Consider the following 17,885-nt stretch of genomic DNA (forward strand, 5'->3'; position numbering starts at 1 on the left):
TCCCCTTCCGCACGTGCAGGGCTCACTATCTCGCTCGCTCGTTCTTCGCCCAAAAGGCGTTTTACTGGTCAATACGCACCCGATCTTTCCCTGAACGTTCAGTCTATGCGTCTACGAACTGATAATTAAGTGCCTGGGCGTTCGTAACATCCCGTGGTGTAAATAAGAGTCCACGGTTGACTTCACGGCCACAGTAAAAACTATTACCCCCATAACTTCACAACGAAACCACCGACACTGAAATTGATGCACCGAACTCCCGAGTGTATGCCGCATACCAGCTGACAAGTTAAACATGGCTCAGGATTATTGCGACGATATTTCGGGCATCGTCAGGTCTAAAACAGACCCAGCGGCCACCTTACCCTCCTACATTATTTCGTGACCGGCCAGTATGCTGTATGTAATTCCAAGCAATCTCCCCTTCTGGGTCATCATTACCACCTTCCCTTCTTGACGCAGTTCCCCCATATCCACACAGCCCCCATCGCCCGCCCCTCCTACCCAACACAGGCGGCCACCCAGTCGACCACCTGATCCACTCCGGCGTCAGTGAGACAGCTCAGCTCCGCCACCGTCAGCCGGAGGGCGCTGAGCTGACGGAGGTCAGCCAGCCGCAGCAGCAGCCGGTACTCGGTAACGGCCGCCGGGGTGGTCAGGTCAGTCTTGGTGAGCGCCACCAGAACCTGGAGGTCACAGCGCGGCGGCGCACACTGGTCGGAAACGCTCCAGCGAGAGGCCAGCGGCCTTTCCGCAAAAGTTTTTTGCTTGTTATTCCACAACTAGTGAAGCAAACTTCATAAAACTTTGCATACCTTCTCTGTCATATGTAAGCTGTCATTTGGATGTCAAGCACTAAATATATGACGTGAATCTGTTAAGTTATGACGTCATAATTGAGTATAATACAGGATCTAGCACCACTATAAGTCAACAAGGGAAATTGGGAGCTGCTATTCGGGCTCCGGGAATGGTTTCATGCACTCCTTGCAAGGTCCAGTGCTTGACTTTAGCATTGTTGACTTTGCGTGACGTCATTTATGACGTCACTAAGGTCATGTAAGTTTTTCGTCAATAACTCCTGGTCAGATGGAGCTAGAGAGTCGGGAAAGCCACCATTGGACTCAGGAAGACCTGCCGAATCGAATGATATGCAATATGACCTCCTTCAACCATTTTCGTGACCTGAGGGGCTCCGACCTGACCTTGACCCGAGGTTAACACCTTAAGTTGACTTCACCCGAACACCAAGTATAGCATTCAACGCGCCTGAGCTAGACAAACATGATTATGCCAAAATCGCGGCAGTGCGACCATTTTTGGCAAAGTAATTAACCTAAAACCGAGCCCGTGCCTTGTGGCACTTACCTGACCTAAAAGGTCACTGGCTGACCTAAGACCTTAAAATCGGGTAGTACCTAATTTTTACGTCTTATAACGGCACACAAGCTTGTTTTTTTCCGCGAGGCTCTAGCTTAATTAGAGGCGAAACGGCGAGGGAGTTGTACCAACCCTCCCCGGTCAATGTAGAAAACCAATCGGTCCGGCCAGGGTTTTAAATACCGGAATTGTGATCTAATGTAAAAAGACGGCCCAAAGTAACCCGACGTCAGTGACAGGTGTCCTATATTTGCAGCGTCTTATATTCACGAAGGTTTCAATTTCCACTTTCTTCAGCCGAGTGATGGTTGGCAATAGCAAGGCTCTCTAAATGCAAGCCGTAATCGCCACGCAATATGTGGAAGGCTCTTGATGTCAATACATACATAAATGCATACATAAAACGCGCTTTTCACAAAATTCATAAACTCAAGCGCATCTGTTTTTAATGACCAGTCAACTACGCATGGATGCGTGCAGGCCACACAGGTCAGCGTAAGCCGGGCGCGGCGGCCGAGCCGAAACTGGGGCGGGGCGGGCGGTAGTTGGGTAGGAAGAGCGGCTCCTGCAAATTTTGCGCAAATATGCGCAGTTAGCTTTTATGTTGCCCTGGTGTAAATTTAAATCCTACTTCATCTCACAAAAAATCAGAGTGGAACTAGATGGGACTACCTGTTGTTTCCTTACCTAAACTTTGCAGTTATATTCCAGAATCACTGTAGGAGAGTCTTCATAAAAAAGCTATAGTACATCTTAGTTAGGAAAAAGTATACCAAAAATTTTGCACTGACCAGTCGGCAACTTCATAACGAACATTTTGATGCATAATATGTGGGATTTCAATTTGGTGTCTATCAGCAATAAGACTCTGAATATCCGGCTCAAGAAACCTCTTGCTCCGCGTCAGTTTCCGAATTCTGGGATACCCCATCTTCGGGGGCTGATTACAGCTATTTTTGGTCACCCGGATTAGTTTTTCTGGCCAAGTATAATAATTTGATCAATTTCAAATCGATCTATATAAAAAATAATCCGAAACTCCGGAATCGCCCGTGGCCTCTCGTGAGGGCGTTTCCGACCAGTGTGCGGCGGAGACGGAGGGAGGGTTACAGGGATTGGGCGCGGGCGAGAACCCATCGGACAGACAGGGAGCGTGGTCGAGCTGTTTCAGACGGGTCGAGTATCGCTGAGGGACATGAAAGTGGAAAATCAAGACTAAAGAAACAGCTTAGGCAATTGGCTAATCGAGTATTAATCATATAAACGTCATCGACAAGAGCTATTTCCGTTCCATGGATCGCACAATAGACATTTGTATAAAAATATCAAGTGATTTCCTGTGATGCTTCTCGAATAGCGCCTATCAAATCACATGGGGTCAAATCGTACCCTTCTAACACATTTACAACGAAAAACAATGACAATCCCCAGAGTAACAAACATAACAACTACGCACAGTGCAGCATGCACACTAAGCTCGAGTGCAGAAAGTGGTGCGATGGGCCATGGAAAACTTGCGCCCTAGTTCGACGTGGGGCGTAACTGATCCATCATGCCAGCGACACCCGCTGCCTGGCGCCCATCTCGCTACCGCCGCCCTCTCCATTGAGTACCGCCACCTTCTGTATGGCTCCGACGCCAACCGTTCCCTGCTCCTCTCCAGCGCCATCCCCGCCGCCTCTACCTCGCTCAAACTGGCTATAGATGGCGTCATATTTTGCCATCTCGGAGGGTGACAGTGACGGTCTCAGATCGGCCAGGGCCGCCTCTAAATGCGCCTGAGTGATCACCACAGCTGTCTGGTCGACTGTGCCTGCAGTGCCCTCTCCGCTACTGTTGAGCTCGGTCACGGCCGTCAGCGCGGGGTGGTCGTCCACCACCCCCGTCTCGTCCGGTGTCAGCGGAGGGCCGTCCACCAGGCGCCACCGCCGCCCCCCGGCACTGTCCGACTGGGCGCCGAGCTCCGGCGGCGGCGCGGCGTCCCGCACGGCCCGCAGGTGCGCGTCGGTGACCAGCGCGCGCAGATCGGCGCCGCTCAGCCCGGCCCGCTCGGCCAGCCGCTCGAGCTGCACGTCAGCGGCCAGCGTCAGCTCAGCCGTCAGCGCTGAGAGGATCTCGACCCGCTCGCGCCGGTCGGGCAGCCGGCAGCGCAGCAGGCGGCCGAGCCGGCCGGGTCGCAGCAGCGCCGGGTCCAGCAGGTCCGGCCGGCTGGTGGCGGCCAGCAGGGCCAGCTGACCGCCGCCGGCCGGCGTCTCCGCGCCGTCCAGCAGCGTCAGTAGCTGGTTCACTACCCGGTCCGTCACGCCCGTACTGTCGTGTCCGCGCCGCGGCGCCAGAGACTCGAACTCGTCGAAAAATATCAGCGCTGGACTGGCGCGTGATGCCCTGAGAACAGAGACGGAGGGTGAGAGAGGCAGGAAAATAGGCCTTACGGACCGCCATGGGCAAATTGAGCATCCATAAGATAGGACAGAAACATTAGCAAGAGCTATAAATGTAGTTGCATGATTGCTTAACATTACTTCAAGAATATTTTTGCGCCCACCATTGTAATCAGCATTGAAAACAAGTGCGATCTACGTGATCCTCACTGAACAGATTGTGCTCACCTTTCGAAGAGATCTCTGACAGCCAGCTCGCTCGCTCCGATGTATTTGGATAGCAGCTCGGGTCCCTGCAAAAAAGTACGAGATCAACCGCCGGGCAAATCAAAAGTGGGAACCTCTGCGCTCTACTATGCTTCTGTTTTATGAGGGTTGCAGTTTGCAGCAACAAGGCTTCTACCTACAAATACCGACCTAACAACACATCAAAGTAATGCGAGACAGGCATTACAGAAAAAAAGTTTACAAAGCACCTGGCCATCACCGTGGACGGTGTTATATGAGAAACACACCCATCTCGCACGCCCGTATCCCAGTAGCATTCTGCAACGCCCCACCCGGTCCGTCGGACTCCCCATCATGTGCTCACCTTGACCGTGAAGAAGTTGATGTCGGCCTGGTGTGCCAGCGCGCGCGCCAGCAGCGTTTTACCGCTGCCGGGCGGTCCGTAGAGCAGCGCCCGCGCCTGCAGGTGGCGGCCGGCGCGTGCGTACAGGACAGGATAGAGCAGCGGTCTCTGGAGCGCTGCCACCAGCTGCCGCCGCACGGCGTGCAGACCGCCCACCTGACCCCAGGTGACGGGCGCCGGCCGCGACTGGTGCACCTCCAGCAGCGCCGCCGGCGACAGGCCGTCCAGCGCGGCCGCCAGCGCCGGCTCCGTCAGCCGTCCACCCCCGACCGCCAGCCGCGCGCGGGTCACCAGCCGGCGCAGGTCGAGCGCAGTGAACCCCCGGCACCGGTCGGCCAGCCGGCGCCACTGCTCGCCGTCCAGCGGCGCGCCCTCGCTCAGCTCGCGGAGCTGCAGCACGCGGCCGGCAGAGTCGGCGGCGGCCAGTGTCAGCTCCAGGCCGAACACGTGCAGGCCGGCGGGCCGACCGAGCGCCGGGTGGAGGCCGGACCCGGTGGCCACCACGGCCACCCGCCGGCCGTCCTCCGACAGGGCGTTCAGCCGCCGGCGCAGCGCCGACGAGAGCTGCGCGAAGTACGCGCCGCGCTGAGATGGCTCACCGCTGGACTCCTGCTCGGGCGGCGCCAGTGCGTCCAGAGAGTCCAGTACGACCACGGCCGGCTGGCGGCGCTCGGCCTCGGCCAGCAACCTGCCCAGCCGCTCCAGCACCGCCTCTGCCTTCTTCCCCAGCAGGGCGCTGCAGTCGAGTAGGGACACCACGGCACAGAGCGGCGCCCGACTGAGGCAGCGCGCCGCCTGCAGCGCCAGGGTCGTCTTACCGACGCCCTGGGGTCCTGTCAGCAGTGCGTGGCCCAGGCCGGGACAGGTCAGCGCGCGGCGCAGCCACGACTCGAGCCGCTGCTGCTCGGCACTGTATGCCGTGAACGCCGTCTCCGGGCCCGGTGGGGGAGGGAGCGCCAGCTCCGGTAGGTCCTCGACCGGCAGCGGCCAGGCGGGCCGGCCTCCCGAGCCGTACTCCGAGCTCAGACAGGTGGCGGATAGCTCCACACTCGGCGGGGCCGGAACGCGAAACACCGCCGCACAGTCGGCCTCCAGGACCACATCAAACGGCCGCAACGAGCGCTCGTCCACCAGCCGCAGCAGTGCGCCGGATCGCCACCAGATGTCAGCCGAGTCGCCGAGACAGCGCTGCCAGGCGGTAAGGTGGTGACGTACTGTATCCAGCTGTGCCGGCTCGAGTCTGACCTCCGAAACACACGTCAGCTGACTCACAGCTCTGCCCGGCACCAGCGGCCGCAGTGTCACCGGATCACTAACCCGCAGCCGCAGCTGGCGACGCACCACATCGGGCACCAGCACGGCACCAGCTGCTGCCAGTCGGCCCACCTGGCCGGCCTCTGCGGCTGCCCAGAGCGCTGAATACCGCTCTGACAGCCGGTCCAGTGCCAGGAGCAGGATCACGGCAGGTGGAGGAGGCGCACCTGTCCCGGTAGCGGAACCACAGCTCAGTTCACACCAGCCCAGACCGCCGGCCGGAGCGTCTTCGGCTAGACAGAAACAGACTCGGTTAGAGATGAACGTCTCAGCGGAGGAGAGTCCCTCCGGAGGCGGCAGTGAGTGAGCTCGCAGAGTCCAGGGCGGCGGCGGGGGAACCTCCGGGTCCGCTGACGGTCGCTCTTCCACCCTCGGCGGTGCCAGACCAAGCGTCCTGCTGATTCTATGTACCAGAGTCTCCCCGTCGTCGGCCATCTCTCTCGCGGCGTCCGAGGCTGTCGGCGGCTGCGCGGGTTCCACCGCCGGCGGCTGTATCTCCAGTTCGGTCATTCTGACCAGGAGGCAGCACTCTGCCGGTTCGGCGCGCACCACAGTCACTGACACCACGTTCCGGGCATCCAGCCAGACGGGCAGAGCGGCGCCCGGCCACACACAGCCGGCCCGCTCCAGCAGACCGTCCTGCAGGCGCGCGCCGCTCAGTGCCAGCAGCTCGTAGTCGGCGTCTGTGTGGGCCCGCAGTACAGCTCGGCGGCACGGCGGCGGACGGACCTCGGTCACACTGACTGTCTCTCCGGCGGAGAGCGACAGACAGCGAGCCAGCCGGCGGTGCAGCAGCAGCCGCCCGGCCGGCGCCGTCCAGCCCGAGCACGTCAGGTACACAGTCCTGCCGGCGGCCGTCCGCACCCGTACCGTGGGCCGCTGCTCAGACGACACCAGCGCCGCCGGCGGCAGCGAGGCGAAACAGCCCGGCCGAGAGTGGAACTCCACAATGAGCGCCATTGGTGACCGTAGTAGCGTGTCGGAGGCCGGACCTCGGGGCGGTAGCGTGTGCCTGGGCGAAGGGAGGGTGGAGCGAGTGGGTGCCGGTGGAATTGAATAGAATAGGGAACACCGACAGATCGGCATCCAACCAACGGCCTAACACTGCTCGGTGGAACATCGGCTATTAAATTGAACGAAAAAGTGCAGAAGAGAAGAAAAGAAAAGAAAGCGATTAAGCATTGGAGCAATGCAGAAATAAGCAGCGAAAATCAGCAAGCAAGCAAAAACAGTCTACAGTCTTTTCACGGGCAATACATAGCTCGATGCAACATTTGAGGATACAAAACGAACACAATAAAGAAGTAGCTGAAAGATGATAATTTACTGGAACAAGACTACCTACACCTACCGACAAGATTGTTGACAATACCTTGGCTTTCTGCAGCTGCGGATGCTCTAGCAGCTCCACCAGGAGGACGGCGGCGCACGCCGTCTGCGTGACGTCAGAGGCGTCAATGACGTAGATGACTCCACTGACGTCAGCGGTGTAGTACACCGGCCACAGCGGGCTCATGCAGCCACCTGCCAAAGGCATAAACCAGCAGAGTTGTCGAACTGTGCTGCGTATGAAATAGCGTGTCGCATAATGACGACCTGTCGGCAGCCGCCTGACACAGGGTATAAACCAACAGAGTTGTAGTATTGTGCTGAGTACGAAATCACGTGTACGATAACGACGACCTGACGTAGCACGCTGTATAACGGAGGCCAGCCCGTGCGACCGAGCGTTGCAGTGTCCAGAGGCCGGTGGTGGTGGGTGGGGGTGGGGTGGGGTGGGGGGTCGATTGGTACAGGGACCCGCAGTTGCTTCTGTACACACTAGTATTTCAGCGTATTCTTTGCCTGTGACACCGTTGGAGGCGAATTGGGAAATTATTGTGTGCTTATTAAAACCACCATCTGAAGGGCTTTAAAATGATGTGCTGCTCTCCTAATTCAGTGAACTTTTAATGGCTATATCAGCAAAACATTGTTTTCAGCGCTTTTTCCTGCCCCATTCCTTCTGAAACCTGGGACCGCTTATTCCATTTACTCCTGCCATCTGACGATGGTCGTGCTGACTACTAGTTCCGGCGCTAGTTACTGCTCCAGTTTTGCACCCGGCACAAACTCAGGCGGCACCGGGCCGTGGCTCGACCAGGGGAGGGTCGGACCGAGCCGACTGCCTGGGGCGCGGTTAGATCGGACGCCCTGCTGGGGAAGGGGACGGGAGTGAGGGGGAGGGGAGGAGGTGGTCACGTGGTCCGTCCAAGCTCGCAGACGGCCTGTCCTGCGCCCAGCCATGTTCCGTGATCCAAAATGGCACGAGAGCTGTGGAATGCCTGGAGGAGACGCTTCGAAAGCGAACTTCAGCAGCACTAATTTACCATATTCTGTGGAGATAAATGAATATTATCTTAATGCAGAAAAAAATGTATGCCCAAGCTGTATAGGCTGTATCTTTTTAAAAGTTGTAAATAGGATTATTCTTAGGGACAATTATAGGTTTCGTATACACAGTGAATTGTGTTACATTGAGCCGTTTCGCTGTTACGGTTACTAACTGAAGAGTTATCCTTTTTTCTCACAGGGAATGACAATACAATAACAATACGAATAAAACCAGACGTTTCGCACAAAAAAGTGCCTCCGTCAGTGGCAAGAAATAAGTAATTAGGCATACATGTTTTCTTTCGCTAAAATCGATGAAGTAGTTATCTTTATTTTTTAAATCTTTTTAGCAGTCTTTTAAGCGCATCATGGAAGCTTATAAACATTTGTGTATTTTATCGGCAACCCGGCTGGCCAGACCGAGACGGTGCCGCATATAGTTCTCATCGATGTTAAACCTATACACTTATTTTTCTCCAATATTGCCATTGTCCGTGAGAAAAACATACTCTTATGGACTGGTCTCAGTTCATGTAGAAATTGTTGCATATTCATCAACACAGATAAAATGAATATTAGCCCTCACCACACATATAAGTAGATGTACTCGTAAGTAGACCGCGCCCCCTGTTTTTCACCAATAAATCGCGGCAGAGCGAAGGATTGCGACGATTCTTTGGTGCCCTGGAGTTCATCAATTTTACAACTTTCCAGAAAATTAAATAGCCCTTATTATTTGTCCATCTTGTCTGAGAATTTTAAATCTTTGAACCAAATTACCTTTAACCCTCGCCCGTAAACGGTGTTTTGCCGCCTTCGCCCATGCAGGGGGGGGGGGGTTGGTGCGACCCCCCCCCCTGGCGTTTGAAAATGGAGCGTCGTAGAGCTTAGCGGAAAAGACCAACGGATTGCTCTCAACGAGATCTCGCGATTGGTGGTATATTTTTTGGTCCTAGGTCAACATTTGACCTACTTATGACCGGTCAAAGGTCAAATTTTCGGAAAAATCTAACTTTTTCAGATTTCCGCGCCGATTGCGGCAAAACGGTAACAGGTATCGACTTGAAACTTTCACTATCGTGATTCTTGATCAATTATCTATCGTTTGGTGTGTATTTCGATGTCATAACTCTAAAAATGATGCGTTGGGAGCATCCAGTAACCTAGGATCTCAGCATTGACCGGGACATAAAAATAATTGGCTTTCTCTCGTCAGCGATGACCAGGACCCTCAAATCATCGGATTTCTCTCGTCACGAGTAGCTCGCTCTTTTTTTATTTTTCAGCGAAGCTCTGGCTATTTTTATCAAGGGCCGAATGGCTGAGGGTTTCTACGCCCCTCCGCTACATGTAAGACGCTGAAAAGAAATGCCTAAGTGGGTGAGGGTTAAATATCGATTGGTTTTTAAGTGCCGAAGCCCGAAACACTTTAATTTACTTCGATAGCAGTTTTTAAGACCAACGAGCTCAAATACTATAACTTCTTGAACAATGTAAGCACCACATAAAATGAATCGTAAGAGAAGCGGCTCAAGATTAACCCGCGCCGTGCTGGGGGGGGGGGCGTTTTTACGCCCCCCCCCTCAGGTTTTTCGCGAATATCTCAAAAACGGCGGCGCGCAGCGCCGCCGTTTTTGGTACACGTGTTCCTACATCATTTCCGCACATGTTGTGAAAATTTCAGACCTAGGCCGTTCAAGGTCAGGTCACCAGGTCACGTCAAGTGACCTTACCTCAGAAAAAGTTCAAAGGCTCGCTATAGCTACACCGACTGAACGATCACTTTGAAACTTTCAGCGATTGATATGAGTAACAGTATGTATAAAATGTATATCTCGGATTTTTGATATCTGTGACCTAAGGTCAGGTCAATTTTGCGACCTCTCCATTATAAGTCAATGGGAGAAAATTGAAATGCGCCTCTTTTGGACGAATATCGTTCAAAACGCTCTCAAACATCGGTTCATAGGTAAACATGACACACTGAATAGGAAAAATGCACCAGTGACCCCTCTGTGTGCCTCTGAGGTCATCTCAGGTCATGATTGGTCGCCAGCAGTTTTTTGGCTATAACTTTTGATAGAGACGTGCTAGAGCGGTGAAAACACGTCAGATGTGTTCAGCTCGACGATACGGATCGACTGATATGCAACATGACCCTTTTCGGTCAGGTCATGACCTTGACCTGAGGTCAAATTTTCAAAATGACCTTTCAAGGTCAACGAATAGTTCATTCGACGCGTCTCGACGAGAGGAACACGATGCTGGCAAAAGTAATGTCATGGCGCTTATGAGTCAAAAGTTATTGACGAAAAAACGTTTTTCGTAAAAACGGCTATTTTTGGAGTTTTTGCCCTCTGGAGGCTAAACCGTTGACCTGAGGTCAAATCTGAGAACATTACTCAGAAAGGTCTGTAAAAGGGCTATCGAATGCGCTTTTCCGCGGCGCTGTAGCTCTATCGGTTCCCGAGATAGCCGTTGGCAGTTTCCAAAATGTTGAAATAGTCAACATTTTACCTTTGGTGACCTCTGGTGACCTGACCTTTGACCTGACCCAAAAAATGACCGAAGTGTTTTCGTCCTTATTTTTGACGCTCTTTCGATTGCCGCTTACCGCGTGTCGCTACGTGGCCCAGGAGCCGAGTTAGACGGGGGGGCGTGAAAACGCCCCCCCCCCCCCCAGCACTCGGCGGAAAGTTCAGGCCACCAGCACGGCGCGGGTTAAGGAGCTATGAGACACTTAATAAAAAACGGCATAGATTAGAAACTGCACCTAACTTGCACTGATTTTTAAACCTTTTCGTTGCAGACTGGTAGATTAAATTTTAGGATTGATTTCAGCTGATGCTCAAATGGAGCTATTCATTCGTTCATTCATGCGACCATCCAATTCCATTCATAAAAGAAGCCAGTGACAAAATTGTTCATTTTAGATAAGTGTGAAATACAAACTAAATAAAAGTTTAATGATACGGCAAATTTGACAGCTTTTATAATGAACAGACAAAAAACTTTAACAAATCAAAGTTGAGAGCCCCAAATAGGGGAGAGTGAGGTAAGATGAGCCAAGGGGCAAGTTTAGCCACCCCATGTTTCTCAGCTCCTATGGCGCTAATTGACTTGAGCTTCCATGTGCCGTTTGCTTACGATGTTCACGTCTTTCACGTCTTTCACGTGAGACGGCAACGTTCTCGCGCTCAGCCCCGGTAACATGTGGTATCACCCCTAATAACTAAGACATGTTTTGCCTTTAAAATGAGATGGTTGTTATCTGCGGTGCATGGTTATTTTCCTTAGCAGGTGTCAGCCATTAATCGAAAATGACCACGGGTGGGGTAAGATGAGCCATTTTCACCTGGGGTAAGATGAGCCGGATAAGCCATTGTTGTCTCCGCTGTCGAAAACCAAACTGAGCTGCGCTTGTTTCTGCTGAATAAAAATGGTAGGAAATTGTTTTTTCTTTGTTGATTACACAAGTTGTAAGTGATTTGCAGATTATCTGAAGGATAATATGATTTCTTCCTTGATAGAAAACTTGACGAGTTATTGGAAGGCTTTAAACAGTTACTTTTTGATGGAGGAAAAAACGTTGCCATAAGTATGTATGCCATGGAGTAAATAAAAGAGCCCACTCTTCGCCGCGCCCGGGAAAAGAAGAGGTTCGCTTTTTCTATCCATGCTCAACTTTCCCCACGACGTGTCTCAACTTACCCCGCCCATGGGGTAAGATGAGCAACGTGCAAGATGATTTTTGACGCAGCCTTTCAGTACAAAAATAAGCGGTATGAAACATTTCTGGCCACCATTACATGCGCAAATGACCAAAAGTCCGTCCAAAAGTCCGTCCAACCCGTAAACGCAGAAAAATGATCAGTAAGTTAGCCTGTAGCTTACGAAAAAACGGCTCAACTTACCTCATTCTCCCCTACGTGACACAATTGAGGGCATTTTTTTAGGCCATCACAGTATTTGTCAACAATTGTTGTTTAGGGGACTGGGGAGGGTGGTTACTGGCTCATTAACTGCCCCCGCCCCCCCCCCCCAAAAAAAAAGGAAAGAAAACGAAACCGATCATCCGCGAAAAGAACTATTGAGCTCGAACCAAGGTGACGAATCGATTTATAGGTATGCAGGATGACTAACGATGCCACTTGTTGACTTCTTGTGTCAAATAAATTCCATCATCTGGATAGCACGTCAACTCTGTGGTATCACTATTTGACATTTTGCAACAAACGTATACTATTTGGCGCGACTAGCCTCATAAATGTTCTGAAACTAAAACCGTTTCTTCGCAATTAACTTGGACGACGTCATCCCAGCTTATGCACGACCAAAAAAAAGATATCGCTTCAGGATCACTGGCCCGAATTCCAATGCTTAAAGTTTACTCAAAGCCGGTGTGGCTGAGGCACTCTTCGCTACATCTCGTGACAGCCACCATTGTGTTGCATTTTTCGGTAAGCTATAAGTTAATAAGGAAAGGATTGGTGAGTGGGTTGAAAACAGCCCTCACCCTCCACCCCCCCCCCCCCCTTCTTCTGGAAACATAAGTAAACGAAAGATCTGGCGATGGTTTATCCACTCTCCTCTGCCGCCGCGCTGCGAGGCCTCGATTCGATCGGTATGTGGCTTCCTGAGCGGTCCTCCCCGGAGGCAAGGTGAAAGGTCATGGCCTGTATCATAAATTTATACGTTGCTGAATATGTTTTATAGTTCTTCCAAGGCCTTGGACACCGTTTTATTATATCGGATAAGCATTGCACTTTCTTGTCAATCAATACATCTAAAGAAAACTTGATCATAATCTTATACTGCGGCAATTGTAGTTCTGCTTACGGTTGCCTCTTTATGATACGGGCCACCACCACCTCCACTGCGCTGGAGCTCTGGCGTTCTACCCCTCCCCGCTACGGACCGGCCCTCGGGCTGGGTGTGTTAGTACTGAGCGCAAACCTGTAGTAGTCACGTGACTTTCATTCACGTAGCGGGAACGGAAGCTATAGGCGATACCAAGGACGGGCTCTGGGGAGGCAACCGGCGCGGAAAAATAGCACGATTGTAGTTTTGGAAGAATATCTGTTGCGGTAAGAGGAATTATACAAAACAAACGTCCTAGGAGCAAACATGTGTTATTCCTCCATACTTTGCGCTACATTTCATTTCTCCAATGGCCAGCACTTAGCAAATAATAGCGCAATTCTAAATTGGTAATATATGTGTACAGTAGCAACTGCGGGTCCCTGTACCAGTATAGGTCGCGTCACAGGGCGGCACGGCGGAGAATTGGCGACCGATTGTCGAGCTGCTCAGTTAACCCGCGCGGGGCTGGGGGGGGGGGTAAATTTTACCCCCCCCCCCCCTGTTATCTCCCGAACTAATGGTCCGATTTGGAAAATTCAAACGCCAATCGAAAGCTCTCATCACGAACTACTAAAAACATGTACTTAATTTAAAGTTTGAGGTCAAGGTCAAGGTCAGGTCAAGGGTACAAATTGCAAGTTTCTACAGTATCGGCCTTGCACCGTAGTTGCCGAAGAATGGAGTCATGGACTGAGACTGATCGCCCAAAACGTGTTCTTAGGCTACCAAGACAATATTCGTTGCATACAATATCATTCAGAGGTCAAAGTCAAGGTCAGGTTAGGTCAGGTCAGGTCACCAAAAAACAAAATATAGAAAAGGGCATGTGTGACACATGTTTTATGGGTCATTTTACTCATAGAATTCAATAGGCACACTCAATAAGTGATATGAACCACCTCTGGATGAATTTCAGGTCGAGGTCAAGTAGAGGTCAGGTCAAGTGAGGTCAAATTTTGAAGTTGGTAGTTAAGGCCTAAAAAGGTGTCTATCTGATGCAGTTTTTCACGGCGAATCGAATGGTGCTATTTTTGTTTCCGTACGAGGTCTAGAACTTCCAAAAAAAAGTCATTTTTCAAAAATTTTGTGTGTCGTGACGTCATAAAATTTTGAATAACTCCCACATTTTTGAACCGATTCTTCTAAAATTTGGTATGTAGGTGCACATAGACCACTTCTCTGACATATATTCCGGTTTTTTCGATAGACTCAAAATTTTGGATTTTATAATGATTTTCCCAAAAAAGTCAGTTTTTTGAAAAAATTTAGGCCAAAATCCAAAATTTTCAAAAAACCGAGATAGCCATTTGATAGACAAAGTAAAATTACGTATAACCTTTTTTGTTACGTCTTGATTCCTTTAAAAATGAAGATGTTAGCGGTGTTTGAACTTTTGCCGTTTTTGAGGCGAAAATGGCGAACATGACGTCACTAAAACGTCAATTTCTCAAAAAATTTCCGACGGATTTCGCTCAAATTTTCAGGAAATGTGCCAAATTGATGTAAAAAAAGGTACTGAAAGTTTGGCGGCGCTGCGCGCCGCCGTTTTTGAGATATCGCAAAAATTCGCGAGGGGGGGTAAAATTTACCCCCCCCCAGCCCCGCGCGGGTTAATGTGTGTATAGTGCTTGTATCCACCAGCTGCAATGTTTAAATTGGTTCTCTTTTCACAATGGAGTTGCAGGTGGGTAGCTTGAATGGAATGAATGAGCAAACTGCTCACTGCCAGGCGCGTAACCACCACTGGGGACACTGGGGACCGGTCCCCAGTAACTTTTGGGTTGCTGGGGACCGTCCCCAGTAAAACCGACGACCTCCTCAATTTGCTCAAATAGCCAAAAAGCTGGAACAGCTACTCAGTGGCCCAACAGACCGAGCAAGCCTGGACAAAGTTCGCAGTTCGTTAGAATGGTGGCCCGAGGAACTCGAGGTGGACAACTTGTCCAGTCAGGTGCGCGTGTTCCTGTCGGGAAGACAGGTCACGTGCCTCAAGCACGCCAAGGAGGCCTTCCAAAGCTTGAGTCATGACGCCTGATCTCTCCTCCCATGCAAGTCGAGCAGCTGCTGAGGCAGCTGACGGTGTTGCCAGCAGCATCGGCTACCGCAGAGCGAAGCTTCAGTGCCTTGCGTAGGCTGAAAACATGGATGCGGTCTACACTGAGCCAAAGGCGTCTGGACGGAGTGGCTATATAATGCATGTGCACCGTGACCGCGTGCAGGTGCAGCCCACTGAGGTGGCTAAGGACTTTTTGGCTTTGAACGCGTCTCACCGCCACACATTTTAACCCTCGCCCTGGTAGGGGAGAGGGTCGATTCGATGCGACCCCCCCCCTCCGAGTTTTTTTTTGCGTTGCGCGCCGAGCTATCAGTCGGATCGTGCTGAAATTTTCGACAGCTCTGGGACATCTTTTGCTCAACTTTTGGTAAAAAAGCAGTTCCGGGTCATGTCAGGTCACCGAGCTATGACGTCATAATAGGTATCACCTCTGACCGTTTTTGACAAAATCGTACGTACCGTAACTGGACGTGATCTCATCGACAAGAACGAAACTATTCCGTGTGATTTGTCAGAATTTGACTGGAAATGAATCTTCACATTGTATGTTGACCTTTCTAAGATCAACCAATGTAATGACCTCGCATGTTCGCACACTGACCTCCGTGATATGAGCCGTGTTTAGTGGCGTTTCTTGAGGTCCTGAACCCGAATCTGTGGTTCAGTTTCCCCTAAATGCCTTCAAAACTGTTCCTTGACCTTTACAAGGTCAACCAAGGTCAATTACCTAGAATGAACTTCCGCCGGCGACCATCCTCGCCGGCAGCGGGCGTGACTTTTCGTGTTCCCGGGGAATACGTCACGCCAGTAATGACTGAAATGCAATCAACTTTACATCATTTTGTTGCTGATTCGTTGAAAGACGCGGTCGTGAGAGTTTCATGTGGCTATCTTTCATAGATTCGCCAATAGGTACTGGCTAAGTAATTTGGAAGATTATAGCTTTTCCCGGAAATTTGACCTTTGACCTGCCTGCCAAGCCGCGTTATGAAAAATGCGCTGCCAGTGCGAGGCTTAAGATCTTTTTAAAGTTAGATTTTATTCTTAACAATTTTCCACCCTTCCCACGTATCTCATCCCACACCTGAAATATAATATTTGGTCTTCGCGGCCTTCCATGTGGTCCCCAGTAGCTTCAGACTCGTGGTTACGCGCCTGCTCACTGCAGAGTGCAGCAAGAGCATTGTGTTGCATTGCATCAGCAAGTAGCAACTAGCAATCATATAGACTGACTAATAATGTTTATGAAGGATTAGGCAGAAGAAGACTTGCACTTCATGTAAGTTTGTTGTAATTCTACATGTAGTTACAATAGGTCCATGTGTTCATTACAGTATTGTATCAGCAGATTTGCAGTGTTGAATCAGTCTCCAAAGCATAGCTGCATTGACTTTGGTAAGGACAAAAGGCTGACAGTGCAGATTGCAGATATAAGTCCTGGCCCCATGCAAGTTTTACCATTCTTTACAGCTATCTAAACATGCATTCAAAACAAATGTTTAGCCAGCCATCTCAATTATTTTCAAATTTTCTGCAGCAGTTAACCCTTTTCCTTCTTCTGGCTTCCCTATCAATTTTGATACAATATTATCAAGTGTCAACACAGAAAAGTATCAGTACTCAGTAGGTCTTGTAGAATATGTCCAGATTTTAAGAAACAATGTATAACATCCAATAACTTTCCATCAAACCAGAAACTGACCCAGCTCTCTGACAGTGACAGGTGATTTCTTGTTGGTGCCAATTCGCAGGTCAGAGATGTTGGAGCCGACAGTGGGCACAGTGGTGTGCAGTTCGGTCAGAGCCTGGCCGCTCTGCAGGCGCTGGATTAGTGTGGTTTTCCCAGAACCAGACGGACCCACCACCACCAGCATACCAGTTATCTTGTGGCTTCACCCTGTAAATTATGAACACACAAAAGGTTAGCACTGCAAAATGACTCGAGGCCAGTTTGATAAATGCAAATATCATGAGCTGCATTTACTTTTAAGCCTGAATATCATACACTAGTCTAGCCACCCTCATGACTAATGGGAAATATATCACCAAGCCTGATATGTTTATATCCAGCCTCAAAGAATATTTTTTTTTATGAAGTGGACTTTTACATGACATTTTACCTTTAAAAAAATGTTCACAATTTACTTTATACTTACGTTGGTTGGACCAAGATGATGGGTCAAACTCGAATGCCTCAGGCCCTCAGATTTACTAAAAAGTAAAAAAATGAACCTCTTCTTTCTTGCAAACTTGACCACGGTCATACCAACTTGGCCCTGTTTCACCGGTGATAGCAGCACGCTGCTATTACGTTTCGCGAGCTGACGTCATGTCATGACGCCATACTGCTGACGTTATGGGCAGTTCCGGCGCACGATGGCCGCAACCTTGGCTGCGGCCAAGGTTGCGGCGTTTATATAGCGGGGTTTATATAGCCTTGGCTGCGGCATTAAGTGACGTATGAGCCTAATAGTAAGAGTTTACGCAGTCATTATATTATATTTGATTTTAATTTATATTTTTTTAAATATGATGTATTTAAAAAAAAAAGTTAAGTTTAAGGAAAATTTGGACGTAAACTTCGAACATTTAGTTGATGACGTAAAACAATATTGCGGCAATCGTGCGCCAGAATTGCCCCTTACGTCAGCAGTATGATGTCATCACATTACGTCAGCTCGCGCAATTTGATAGTAGCTTGCTGCTATCACCGGTGAAACACCTGGGTGAAACAGGGCCCTTGACAAACCAAATACAGATTACGGTCGTCAAGTTAGATGTAAGTGAATCCTAATCTATAATCTAAGATTCGGAATCAGGTGAGCCCCTACGATTTGGACCAAACTTGGTCAGTGGATAGTACGTAACGTCCTGATTACGATGCACC

At 50.4% G+C, this 17,885-nt stretch overlaps 1 protein-coding gene across 1 annotated transcript; it reads right to left on the bottom strand.

Moving 5' to 3' along the window:
* Nucleotides 1-2,229: 2,229 nt before the first annotated feature.
* On the bottom strand, nucleotides 2,230-17,244 carry LOC122388457 (peroxisome biogenesis factor 1-like). The gene is made up of 6 exons (XM_043379552.1): nucleotides 17,155-17,244; nucleotides 16,701-16,895; nucleotides 7,079-7,230; nucleotides 4,354-6,718; nucleotides 3,990-4,054; nucleotides 2,230-3,765 (listed from the first exon to the last, which is right to left on the bottom strand). Exons 4-6 carry the CDS (start codon nucleotides 6,664-6,666, stop codon nucleotides 2,931-2,933), a joined length of 3,213 nt encoding a protein of 1,070 aa, XP_043235487.1. The 5' UTR covers nucleotides 6,667-6,718; nucleotides 7,079-7,230; nucleotides 16,701-16,895; nucleotides 17,155-17,244; the 3' UTR covers nucleotides 2,230-2,930.
* Nucleotides 17,245-17,885: the final 641 nt, after the last annotated feature.

Source organism: Amphibalanus amphitrite, unplaced genomic scaffold (assembly GCF_019059575.1).
Source record: "Amphibalanus amphitrite isolate SeventyFive unplaced genomic scaffold, NRLGWU_Aamphi_draft 000323F_arrow, whole genome shotgun sequence".
Lineage (NCBI taxonomy): Eukaryota > Metazoa > Arthropoda > Thecostraca > Balanomorpha > Balanidae > Amphibalanus > Amphibalanus amphitrite.